Source organism: Hemiscyllium ocellatum, chromosome 19 (assembly GCF_020745735.1).
Source record: "Hemiscyllium ocellatum isolate sHemOce1 chromosome 19, sHemOce1.pat.X.cur, whole genome shotgun sequence".
Taxonomy (NCBI): Eukaryota; Metazoa; Chordata; class Chondrichthyes; order Orectolobiformes; family Hemiscylliidae; genus Hemiscyllium; species Hemiscyllium ocellatum.
Genome location: NC_083419.1, coordinates 25,697,128 through 25,710,268, shown reverse-complemented (window position 1 = coordinate 25,710,268; position 13,141 = coordinate 25,697,128). Strand labels below are relative to the sequence as shown.

Sequence of the window (13,141 nt, the reverse complement as noted above, 5' to 3'; positions counted from 1 at the left end):
AACATGGACCCAATGTTTTAATTTTGCTTTAATTTGGGATTTTTGGCTGTTGAAGCTGATAGATACAGCTCTCTCTCTGCTACAGCAAAAAGCTTGAGTTCTCTCTCTGCTGTTAGATTGTTTCTTTTGGTGTTTTCTCATGGACTGGAGGACATCGCAAGTGAGGAAAACCTGTTTTGCTGAATTTGTCTTTGCCAAGGGTGTTTATGAGGTGCTGCTATATTAGAATAGTTGATGATTAGTAGATTAGATTAGATTACTTACAGTGTGGAAACAGGCCCTTCGGCCCAACAAGTCCACACCGACCCGCCGAAGCGCAACCCACCCATACCCCTACATTTACCCCTTACCTAACACTAGGGGCAATTTAGCATGGCCAATTCACCTGACCCGCACATCTTTGTGACTGTGGGAGGAAACCGGAGCACCCGGAGGAAACCCACACAGACACGGGAAGAACGTGCAAACTCCACACAGTCAGTCGCCTGAGTCGGGAATTGAACCCGGGTCTCTGGCGCTGTGAGGCAGCAGTGCTAACCACTGTGCCACCGTGCCGCCCACGGTGTTAAATGAAATATTAGTTAAATGAAATATTATTTAGAACATAGAACATAGAAAAATACAGCACAGAACAGGCCCTTAGGCCCACAATGTTGAGCTTAGACTTAATCCTAATGTAAAATATAGTAATTTAACCTACACACCCCTCAACTCATTGCTTTCCATGTGCATGTCCAGCAGTCGCTTAAATGTCCCCAATGACTTCGCTTCCACCACCTCAATTGGCAAGCATTCCATGCATTCACAACTCTCTGCTTAAAGAACCTACCCCTGATGTCTCCTTTATACCTTCCTCCTAATATCTTCAAACTATGACTTCTCGTACCAGTCAATCCTGCCCTGGGGAAAACTCTCTGGCTATTGACTCTATCTATTCCTCTCATTTTATTAAATATTTCAATAGAGTTAAAGTTATGTCAATTTTTTTTTCTGTTTCTATTTTAACTATGTTGTTAGAATAAAGTATGTTTTGTTTAAAGCCTAGTAGTGGACCAATCAAGAATCAATCAATCTTGAACACAGTGCCTTACATTTGCCTTTAAGTAAAATAAAAAATTAACCTATCTCTTTCTTTATTTTGAATGGGTTTAATCTGGTCCATAACACCATCGTAAGACCATAAGGCATTGGAGCAGAAATTAGGCTATTTGGCTCATCGAGTCTGCTCATTCAATCATGACTGATAGATTTTTCTACCCCATTATCTTGCTTTCTCCCCATAACCTTTGATCCCCTTGTTGATCAATAACTTACTTATCTCTATATTAAATATACTCACTGACATATCTATGCAATTTTCAGTGTCAAATTATGCCTTATAACCCACCTGCAAAGTATGTTTGGTTGGTTTACTCCATTAAAAGTATCATAGCAATTCAATTTGATATTTTTATCCCAATGAGCATTGGAATCATTGCCCTAAAGCAGAGAAGGTAAACTGAAACTTTGATTGAAATCATGATGAGATTTGATAAAGTAAACGTTTTTACTAGCAGAAGGGTTGGTCAGTCCGAAGTTCAAATTTGATGTAATTGGCAGAAAGAATTGTAAGAATATTGTTCATGAGTTGTTATAATCAGGAATACTTAGACTGGAAGGACAGTGGGAACAGATTTAATGGTATCTTTCAAACTGGAATTAGAGATGAAGAAAACATAGAAGGTATAAAAAGAAGTAAACCATGTAACCCCCTTGAGCCTGCTCCACCATTCAATATGATCACATCTGATCATTGAACTCAATACCCTAATCCCAACCTCGCATACACCTCCCCCTCCCCAACCCTTGATCCCTTTAGCTACTCCCTTTATCTATTCCTTCTTGAAGACACAGAATGTTTTGGCATCAATCACTTTCTACGGCAGTGGATTTCACAGGCTCATCACTCTCTGGGAGAAGGAATGTTAAAAATCACACAACACCAGGTTATAGTCCAATAGGTTTAATTGGAAGCACTAGCTTTCAGAGCACTGCTCCTTCATCAGGTAGGGGAAGATTAGATTTTGCCTCATCTCAGTCCTAATAAGTTTACTGCTTATCCTAAAGTTATGGCCCTGGTTCTGAACTGCCCCACGATCAAAAATATCCTTCCTGCGTGTAACCTGTCTAGTCCAGTTAGAATGTTATACATTTCTGTGAGCTCCCCCCATTGTTATTCTCCTAATTTCTAGTAAATACACTCCTAACGAATTCAATCTCTCCTCATATATCAGTCCTGCCATCCCAAGAATCAATATGGTAAATTTTCATTGCACTTCCTCTATAGCAAGAAAGTCCTTCCTCAGATCAGAAGACCAAGACAATATTCCAGGTGCCCAGTAAAATGGCACGAAGACATCCTTCTTCCTTTCCTCAAATCCTCCCGCTCTGTTGTTTGATTTCTTTGCTGCTTGCTGCACCTGCGTACATAATTTCAGTGACTGCTGCACAATGACACTCAGATCTTATTAAATATTCCCCTCTCTCAATTTCTCACCATTCAAATAATAATCTGCCTTCTTAATTTTGCTACCAAAGTGGATAACCTCACATTTATCCATAGTTTACTGCATCTGCCATCATTTGCCCACTTACACAGCATGTCCAAATCAGACTGCAACATCTCTGCATTCTCCTCACAGCTCACCCTTTCACACCTACATATTTTGAGATATTACATGCCATTCTGTCACCTAAATCAGTAACATATTTTGTGAATAGCTGTAGTCCTAGTACTGATCCCTGCAGAACCCCACTAGCCACTGCCTGTCATTCAGCAGAAGACCCGTTTATTGCTACTGTTTGTTTCCTGTCTGCTGACCAATTTATTATTCATCGTAACACACAACACCAAATCCCATAAGCTTTAATTTTACACATTGAGTTCTTAAATGGGATTATATTCATACTTTAAAAAGAATCATTTGTTGGATTGTATGGAAATGTGACAGAGTGCGAATGGCTCCTACAAGAGCCTGCAGAGGTAAGATGGTCTGAATGACACCTTCTGTGCTGTAAGATTCTTTTTGACCAGGATGGATTAAATCCACTGTTGAAGTATGGAATTTTTAAAAAAAGTTGTAATCACGATTTTTCAGGAATAATTAATGAGTTCACAGAATTTTTTTTATTACCCCCCACACTTCCGCTTAACTGCAGTGGTGCTTATTTTAATCTCCTGTTTCTTTTACTTCTAACACTCCTGTTTCTTTTTTCTTTTTTTTACCCCCACTCTACCACCTAACTACGGTAGTGTTTATTTTTTTCCCCAGCACCCATGTTGAGTGTGCAGGTGTGAGATACAGTGAAAGATACAAGGTGCACGAATCTTTATTCAAATTTCCACCACCAAGAAGAAAGGAAACACCCAAGTGGCCAGTGACAAGCAGTGCTCTTCACATCAAAGGGCAAATGCTGCGTGATCAAACAGTGAAGGTGGAGGGCAGGGATTAAATCAAAATAGAGTTGGAGGGGGAAGTGCACTCCACTCCCTGCGGCACCCACCTCTCTCTGAACAACTCCCATGGTGTCAGTGGACACCGCGTGCTCCTTTTCTAGAGACACCAGAGCTCTAACGTAACCGCAGAAGAGGGGCAGGCAGTTGGCCCTAACGACCCCCTCCACGGCCCGCTGCCTGGACCTGTTTATAACCAGTTTGGCCACGCCCAGGAGCAGACCCACGAGGAGGTATTCAGACCTGCCCTCCCTCCTCCGTACAGGATGCCTGAAGATCAGGAGCGTGGGACTGAAGTGCAACCAAAAGCAGAGGAGGAGATTTTTAAGAAAATCAAAAAGAGAGTGCAAACACCCACTCCCTATATACACATGGTCCATGGACTCCACAGCACCACAGAACAAGCAGTTGGGCCAGGAGTCCATGAACCACCACAGTCTGCGGTTGCAGGGGACTGCTGCATGCAGCACCCTCCACCCCAGATCCCTAAGAGAAAGGGGGAGGACTCCCGCATAGAGAGCCCTCCACTGGGGATCCCCACTGCTCAGTGGCAAATGGGCACGCCAAGGCATGTCCAGGCGGTGGATGAGGGAGAAGAGGTGGGCTGTGAGCAGCAGTAGTCTATACATGGCCCACATTTTTACGTCCTTAAAAGGGACAAAATTAAAATTCTGGAGGCAGGTCATGGGGCACAGGCTCCCGCGGGAAGTACAGGACCTTGGGGCCAATGTGAAATTCTGTCCGGGCAGGGGTGAGCGCGGATGGGATCCCACCGCACACCTGAGCATCCTCCAACTGGTACACTACGTCGGGTCGAGCACCGCCGTCGGATGGCGGTGACGTCTACCGCTGTCCTGCTCACTATGTCCTGCAGCAGCGTCCAGCCCAGGCCTCAGGCACCCAGCACGTCCCCAACCCTGGTCACGCTCGCTGCCACTCGAACCCACGAGTACGGAGGTGGGGCATCCATTGTTAAGACAATCGGTACTTCAACATTCCTGAATTAATTTCCAGTTCAGGAAAATCCCATACATTTACAAAGGGCAGGTGAACATGCAGAATAGAGAAAGTGCTTTGCAATCTCTCCGAATATTCTCACAGCAAATGATTGCTAAGGTTTGGTCGTCTCTCAGTAAACAGTTAAAATTGTAAAGTGGGGAATGTATTAATTACAGTACTAACCATGCTTTCAAGAACGGTCAAGCAAAGCTGCTTTTGAAAAGATTTAAAAATGCATTTGTCTTCTTTAATCAATAAATGGTAACTTCAGGTTGCAGGGATTTGGGGAAGATAAATATTCCAGTATAACTTGACGTGGGAAATTAATCACCAAAGTTTGATATTTACTTGCCATTGTGAACTATTCAAACTTTATTTGAAAAAGGCCAGTGCTTGTTTCTTAGTTGTTTAACGGTTTAAAGGCCATTATCCGTTGTCCACTATAGCACAATGTCTCTTTAAAATACCATTGTAATTCCAGTTTACAACTGCAGTGTCGTCAGCACTATTATTGGGTAAGACTTATAACACCTGCTAATAATTGCTACAAACATTCATTACTATTGGACAAAAATTATCTCTTTAGAAACAAACTCTGGTAACTTTAACCCGGCTTCATTTTAAAAATCTCTTGAAAAGGTTGTTTGGTATTAATTATGACGATTAGTATCTGACTTTACATCCAAAGAAAACACATTTGATAGATGCAAAAGGCAAGTCCTGGTGTACACAAGATCAGAGATGGGGATTCAATCTATGTTTTGTCCAGAGGGATTTGGTTGCAAAATTCTCTGCTGAAAAACTAATAAAAGTGATTCGAGTTGGAGATCATATCTGCTGTCCACAGTGTTTAAAGACAGAGCCAAGGTTTCGTTTTCAGAATCTAATCACTAATGCTTAACCCGAAAAGGGAGTATTTATTTGTATTTTAAACACGGCTTAGTCACGATTATTTCATAAAACGACCAAACTTCCAACGCTCCTGATTAGAAAATTAATTAACTAGTGGCAATAACAAACAAAATAATTCGAGATGAAAATCTCAGATAAAATGTTTAGACAAGCTTTGATGGCAGACTGATGCGTAGACAGCAAAAGTCTGCAAACTGCTGCTAAACCATGTGCCTTGTTTTCAGAGTCCAAGCTGAGAAGGTGCAATGCTCTGATTCCGAACACTGTAATTCTTTGTGGGAGACTTTAGTGACAAACAGAAGTTAGTTCACTCATCAATTTTCAACTTCTGTTGGCGAGATGTGATGTTGGATGTCTTTTTTTAAAAAGGACATTCTGGAGTGAGAGCCCACCGTGAGTCGTAAGATTGCCGGATCCACGCAACCTTGCGGCGTATTGAGTTTCCTCACTAGTCAGATAACATTCCGAATATGCACGGCAGTCCGGAAGGATCAGTGCTGTGCAGTTGGATCACACTGGTCACTGTACAAGTATCGCGTTGTACAATGAGAACCCCACTTCAGATCCATATGTTGATTGCGTGGTATAAGCACAGTATTTTACTGGCACTAGACACTACTGTTTTTTTCTTAAAGCGCACGTGACCTTCTGTAAACACTTTAATGATCATGTAAATTCGGTAAAAGCAATAATCATTGTACAGTTGGCAAGTGGCTGGCCCGGTTTGCCCTTCAGAAGGAAAATGTAGGAGATCTTCCCCCTTGTGGGAGCCTTGGAGAAGAAATTTACTTTGATCTCTCTTGGAAGGCGGTTAGAACAGCATCACACAATGTCTTCTTCGGCTGTCCTTCCAATGAGTCCCAGCCAAGTACTAAACGGATTGAATGTAGGCCTGAATGTTAGTTCTCGAGATACGGGGAAAGGTCGCAAAGACACGTATCCAAACGTTCTAACAGATGTAATGCAAATCCTGGCTGCACTCCCCATGGAAGTTGGAGCGCACTGCGCAGTCCTTGTGTTTCTGGCTCACAATCAGCGAGATTTCCACTTAAATTTCAAATCGATTGGGCAGGTCCAAATTATTTAAATGGGATGCGGACAAAAAAACGGGAGACATAAGCATTCAATGAGCTTTGAGACACTTGGTTTTACAGGGCGCATGAGAAGTTTATTTGACAGTGCAACTGGTTTAACGCACTCAACATCGGTTGTGGGAGATCAGACTCTTAAGACGAGCAAAAAGAACATTAGTTGTTAGCACAATCATTAAACGTTGCCAATGATTTGATTTAAAAATCACACAACACCAGGTTATAGTCCAACAGGTTTAAATGGAGTTTTCGGAGCACCGCTCTTCATCAGTTGGTTGTGGAGTACACAATTGTAAGACACAGAATTTATAGCAAAAGTTTACAGTGTGATGTAACTGAAATTGTACATCGAAAAATATCTTGATTGTTTGTTAAGTCTCTGATCTGTTAGAATGACCATGGTAGTTTCACTTCTTTCATATGTAAATCACCAAACTTTTTGAAAGTTGCATTCTCAGGTTAACTGTAACAATTGGCGTCAAGCCAGATAAGATGTGATTTGATTCTGTACCATGTGTCAATACATAAACTTGTGAAGGAGTGAATTACGAAGAGTGGGTTTCGATTATAAGGAGAAAACTAGAGGTATTTTTGATTGTGGTGTTCAAATGCTGAATGGGCTGGTGAGGTTTGGTCTTGTTGTCTAACAGGTACCACTGAAAGATTGCGTTTGTTGGGAGTTTTTTTTCGGAGACAATTTCAGTGCCTCAGTTCCCCCAATCAGCAAAGAGTAAGAGTCAACTTCCTCAGCAACCTCCTGGTCTGTATGTTGTGCGTTCCACCCTCGCTGTTCTGAGTCTAAAGCCTGGTCATGTTACAGTGTGATGTAACTGAAATTGCACATCGAAAAATATCTTGATTGTTTGTTAAGTCTCTGATCTGTTAGAATGACCATGGTAGTTTCACTTCTTTCATATGTAAATCACCAAACTTTTTGAAAGTTACATTCTCAGGTTAACTGTAACAATTGGTGTCAAGCCAGATAAGATGTGATTTGATTCTGTACCATGTTCTATGTTCTATGTTCTATGTTTTGATAACGGACTTGGAAATAAACACACCAAGTCGCTGCTGTAAAGTGGCGCTTCCTTAAAGCCACCGCTATTTGTCCCAAAGGAGCTGCAAGTGTTGCCCGAGGATTCAGTGTAACCTTATTACACAAAGAGGCTAACAACTTTAAAGCAGGTTAAGGACCATTTGAACAAACAACTCTCAATGTGTTTAAATACTCGCCAGCGTGTCGTATTTTGACGAGGTTTTGCTGTTTTTCAAATAACAAACTGGTGTGTCCTAACAGCTCGGGATGTGTTTAAACTAAGACAAGTGTGAATGAAAATACACCAACTCCGAAATTTTGACAGAAAATTCGACAAATGAAATGGTATTACGGCCAAATGGTTTACTGCCGCTCATAGCACAGTTCGGATTCGTTAACCGTCGTTGCCAATTCGACGATCACTTAAGAGCTTCGTTGAGCCGTTTCCACTTTGCGAGAGCACGGACTGTGAGTTTGCCTGACACTTTGGTGAAGGAGGGACTTGCACCTTCAAGGGGACTGGTGTCGGCGCAGCTGGCCCGCATCTGTAACGGTGTGAATTTGCTTCAACCGTGAAATGAGCATACCCTGGGGAGCAGTAAAACTGCTGGCTCCCAATCTGCAGCCTGAGAAGCAGCGTGCCTCAAGGTGGGGCAAGTTTGGTCTGACTCGCACTCTTCAAGAGCGCTACACTGTTGCGGAAAACACATTTGGTCTTAAAAGAGAAAGCCACAACCTCATGGCGTGCTTTATTGCAGAAGCGCTCTGTAATAGGTCACCATTGCACCCATTTGAAATCAGTGTTCTCGGATTTATATGAATAAAGCCCCAACGCGACCAGCAATTACATTTGTTGATGTAATTTCAAATGTCGACATTTAAAACGACTCTGCTGGGAGATTATGCTGATAAGCTTTAATTTCACACCACCCCCGCCCCCTAACATTGAAATGTTGTTGGTCAGAGATACAGAATTGCAACGGGAAAATCTACCCAACGGTAATGGCGCTAAAATGACTAGCCTATGTGTCTAAGCAGCAGTTTTTTCCCTATTGATTGTGAATTGTGTAATCAAGTACACCGAATACAACATAAAGTCGGTTAGCACTTCCTTTTTCTGAAGCAGAAATCAGCCAGTGGGACATGAATAGTACTAAAACTTCATTAGATGCAGCAATGCTGCAGGACATTAAATAAATTTATAGATGCACCCGCCAAGGGGTTACTGACCATAATAATGTCTCAGGTTTTATGGCTTTTTTGTTATTTGCATCTTATTAGGTTTCAGCACAAATCTGTTCAAACAGAGAGTGATAATTAATTTTCTGGTTAGCTTAAATCTGGGACAGAAGTGGTTTTCTTGCCTGTTGGTTCAATGTTGGTCCTATTTGCCTTGTGGGAGGAGACCTTCCCGACCCAACAAGGGGTTAAAGTGATGTCCCATGGGATGGATCTAGGGTTAATGGCGGGCGGGGACTGGATGTGAGCCGTGTAACAGATCCCAGCGTGTATATAAAGAGCTCTTCTGTGTACGTCCAGGGCACTTTTCTCTGACCCTTACCGAGGTTTGTCTTAAAAGTCCATCGCCTCGTTTAATTGTACCGAAAGGCTGGGCAAGTTCTGAGCAGCAGCCAAACCTGTTGGATTTCATTATGGATATTATGGTCGACTGCCACTTCTCTCCGTCCGACCTGTTTTATGATCATTCTTGTCTCTCGTCGCCCGAGGAGCCAGAGTTCGGAGAAGAGTTTGAGCACGGCGCACTTGTGTTTCGAGATAATAAGTTGGAGTCCCGCGGCCCGGAGGAAGAGAAACATGTCAGGGCCCCGAGCAGCCACCACCAGGCTGCGGGCCACTGTCTCCTCTGGGCTTGCAAAGCCTGCAAGCGGAAAAGTTCCAGCACCGACAGGCGGAAGGCGGCCACCATGAGGGAGAGGAGGAGGCTTAAGAAAGTCAACCAGGCTTTCGAGACGCTGAAGAGGTGCACCAGCTCCAACCCGAACCAGAGGCTGCCTAAAGTGGAGATTCTGAGAAACGCCATCAGTTACATCGAGAGTCTGCAGGAGCTCCTGAGGGAACAAGTGGCGAGTTACTACAGTCTCCCTGACAATGTCAGCTCAGAGCCAGCAAGTCCCACGTCCAATTGCTCGGATGAAATGGTAAGCAACAATTTATTAACCCGCATGCCCCTTCTCTAACACACACTGAATTAATATACATATGTATCCTTGCAGAAATGAAACAGCATGCACTGCATGAAGTTGTCTGTATTAATGAGGAGAAAAAATGGTAGGAGTCAGCATCTGGTTCAGAATCATTCTGTTTGATTCATTTGTTTGTCTCGGTCTTTCCTATGACCGATCTACCCACTCACCCTGGCAGATCTAACATGCTGCGCGCCCGTCTGTTTATGACATTAGCCCAGTGTGTTTCTTTGTATTACAAATGCAGGTCGCGAACATATGGTTTTGGTGATCCATTCCTCATTAAAATACTTGCCAATAAAGTTTTCGCCTTCGCGTAAAGCCTGGTCTGTATCGGTGTAACATTCCGATTACAAGTCTGTTCGGAAAAGCGGCTTTGTCGTTTCATCAGAGCTTTGCAGTTGATGACTTTTTTTGTCTTTCCGATAAAGAATGATGAACGGTGTATAAGGAGATTCTTTTGTCTGACATCTCCTTTCGTGTGAAATCTGAAATGATACCAGCTCATTGGCTTCACAAATTGGTTACAATGGTTAACAAACGGAACTGTTGTTACAATTTTGGTCAAGTAGGTTGATTTTACCACATGCATTGGAATCTCAAATAGTCGTGAACCTCTCTTGGACGTAAGTGAGCAATTACCAAAATACTACTTTAAAAAAAAACCGATACGGTGTCTTTAAAAACGAGTAATCCATCAGTACCGTCCAAGGGAGCACTGTCGTGTCCTAAGTAATTTAACAATCGAGTTGTTTATTCAGGTGCATCCAACATTTCAATTCGCTTATCAGTGAACTAACTTTCCGTTACTTTTCCTAATTAACATCAGAATAACTGCACTGCTCCAGCCCCAACCAGCTCGATCTTTATCCATGTTTTAACTCTGAGGATGGGTTCTGCGTTCACAAAACGGCATCAGGGAAACCACGGAGGAGGGGGACAGCAAGGAGAATAGTCAAAAAGTTGCATTCACAGTTGTCGGACAGTCTTTCTGTGACTCATTCCCTGATTTAACTTGGGAAGGGAAAGGGAGGTGAGGAGTTACAGTTCAACAACTTCATTAGTACTCGCTGGAAATTAGATGAAATGTTCTGCGGAGCTCAAGGTTTGATTTAGGTGGCGCCTGGCTCTCATTATGTGTGACCGACTGCTTCTTCTCGCCACTTCAGTCAAAGTTGCTGCCACACACATTGATCTCTTTGGATGCGGGGATGATGACTTTCCCACCTCTGCACATTTTGCTCTCCACAGGAGCCGAGAACAGCAGCAAGCTAAAGGCTGTTATTTGAAACAACAACTAGTGAAACATTCTTACAGCGCTACGTTTTGACAATCGGAGCCAAAGCTTTAATATGAATTTAGTATGGGAAAATCTGACCTGGCACAATTAATGTAGCTTCCGTTAACTGCAGAGACATGCAATTCATTTTCCATGGATAACGCAATGCACATTTCTGTACAGGCAAACAGACAGGCCTCATGCTTTATGTGAGAAAACCATGGTGTGGCAAAGAAGCCAACTATGTCTAATGAACAGATGGGCTTATTTCCGTCCAGGGGCAATCATTGTTTTACTGATCCAGGCCTCCTGACGGATACACTATAAAGTCACTTGTTACGGTGAATTTACATAAAGGTTTAACTGAAAGGTTTGGAAGATTTTTATTTTGATATCCTTGGTTTTTGTTTTGCAGATGGGATGCAACAGCCCCGTCTGGTCTAGAAGGAACGTCAGTTTTGACCGCATTTATTGTTCGGAATTACAGAACGGTACATTTTAATGTTCTTGTGAAATCATTTTACATCTCATCATAAATCTACCTTGAAACTGACGAATTTAGATATTAACTTTTTAAGGCGCAGTTTATGACAAGCACATGAGACTCCATGTAAAGATTGAGAACAGTGTTTTAGTCTTAATTTGGCTGTATTCCTCGAGCACAAACAATCAGGGCTAATCTTCCAACTCTATACTGTCAGAGGTACAATGTTTGTGGTGATGGAATAAAGATCCTGACTATCCTCCTAGGTCAACATCTAGGATCCCATGGCACTACTTGAGGGAAAAGCAGGAGAGCAATCTCTTCTGTGGTGAATATTTATCCTTCCATCAAAATAGTATTACCTGGTCATCAACATATTGCCTTTTAGTGGGATCTTTACGGCCTGTGAAGTGGCCGTCACCTTCCCTACATTTCAATAATGATTACGTTACAAAAAAGTAGTTCACTGGCTGTCAAGCGATTCGATACCCAGGAAGAACTATCTAAATGCAATTTTATGAACGAGACGGGAATTGTGGAATTAGTTTGGGATAGCTGAATGGAACAATGGGGCTTTTTTTTGTCAAGCACATTTCTACAAAATATGTTACTTGTATATTGTTTCCATGTTTGATAAAGTTTGCACATTTATCGCCACATGATCGATTTCTGTTTTTCTATAGTTTGTCCCAGCAGCCGTGGTCTGGCTGTTTCCAGTCTGGACTACCTGTCCAACATAGTGGAGCGGATTTCACCTTCCCTGGAGCGCTGTCCTGTTTCAGGTCAGGATGGAAGGACCATGTCTCCGCCTGTCAGCGATTCCTCGCAGCCGGCCACTCCCAGCCAGCCGGTTTATCACGTTCTTTAAACCCCCCAAAAGCCGCAGGCCTTCAGTATGGCCGCTTCCACCCCAGAACACAACAGCCTTTGTATTCAAAGCTTCAATCATAAGTTGTTCTCTAAGTTAGACCACTTTCTACTGTATATTTGTAAATAGCGTAATATTCGTTAGTCGACAACAAAATAATTGTATTTAAAAACTGAATAAAACCCCGAAAGACATTTTATAAATCGCATCATCTTCGCTTTTCCGTTCCAATCCTGCAACATTCATTGTATAACAACTGCGTTTCAAACCTGTGAGATTCTCATTGTGGAAGGGAGAGCATTTAGAAACTGATTTCAAAAATAACATGAGATTTAGGCAAGCCTTCTACCTTTTCACTAGAAAACAATTTCAAAGGCCATACTTGTTTTGAAAATCTATCACATTTCTGATTAAGAAATATTTCTTGAGATTTCCTGCTGCCTATATTTTTAATACACTAGGATTCATTTATTGAATAAACCTATTTCTTACAAGAAGTTCATGTACAAATATTTTGTCTTCCATTTGCTTTGATTACAGTTTTATGACTTACCATTCAAGACCATCGGCAACTTTAGAATCCACCAGGGTCTTGTTGCTCAGTGGTAGTGTCCCTGCTCCTGGCCCAGATGATTTGGGTTCATGTCACCTGCCCTGAAGGAGTGTCATAATATGTTTGAAGTGGTTGACTAAAAATAATTTTAAAAAACTCATCTAAGCTAGAGGTAATAATCCCTTTGCAACCTTGGTGTTACACTTGATCCCTAGATGAGCC

General features: G+C 42.3%; 1 protein-coding gene across 1 annotated transcript; it reads left to right on the top strand.

Annotated features, from left to right (window-relative positions):
* Positions 1 to 9,095: 9,095 nt before the first annotated feature.
* On the top strand, positions 9,096 to 12,546 carry myf5 (myogenic factor 5). The gene is made up of 3 exons (XM_060839307.1): positions 9,096 to 9,690; positions 11,430 to 11,505; positions 12,182 to 12,546. Exons 1-3 carry the CDS (start codon positions 9,184 to 9,186, stop codon positions 12,364 to 12,366), a joined length of 768 nt encoding a protein of 255 aa, XP_060695290.1. The 5' UTR covers positions 9,096 to 9,183; the 3' UTR covers positions 12,367 to 12,546.
* Positions 12,547 to 13,141: the final 595 nt, after the last annotated feature.

Excerpts from the sequence above, each read along its gene's own strand:
- myf5 (XM_060839307.1), top strand. The coding sequence starts at position 9,184 with ATGGATATTATGGTCGACTGCCACTTCTCTCCGTCCGACCTGTTTTAT. Across the intron at positions 9,691-11,429 it reads CCAATTGCTCGGATGAAATG|ATGGGATGCAACAGCCCCGT; the intron begins GTAAGCAACAAT and ends TTTGTTTTGCAG. Across the intron at positions 11,506-12,181 it reads TTGTTCGGAATTACAGAACG|TTTGTCCCAGCAGCCGTGGT; the intron begins GTACATTTTAAT and ends GTTTTTCTATAG.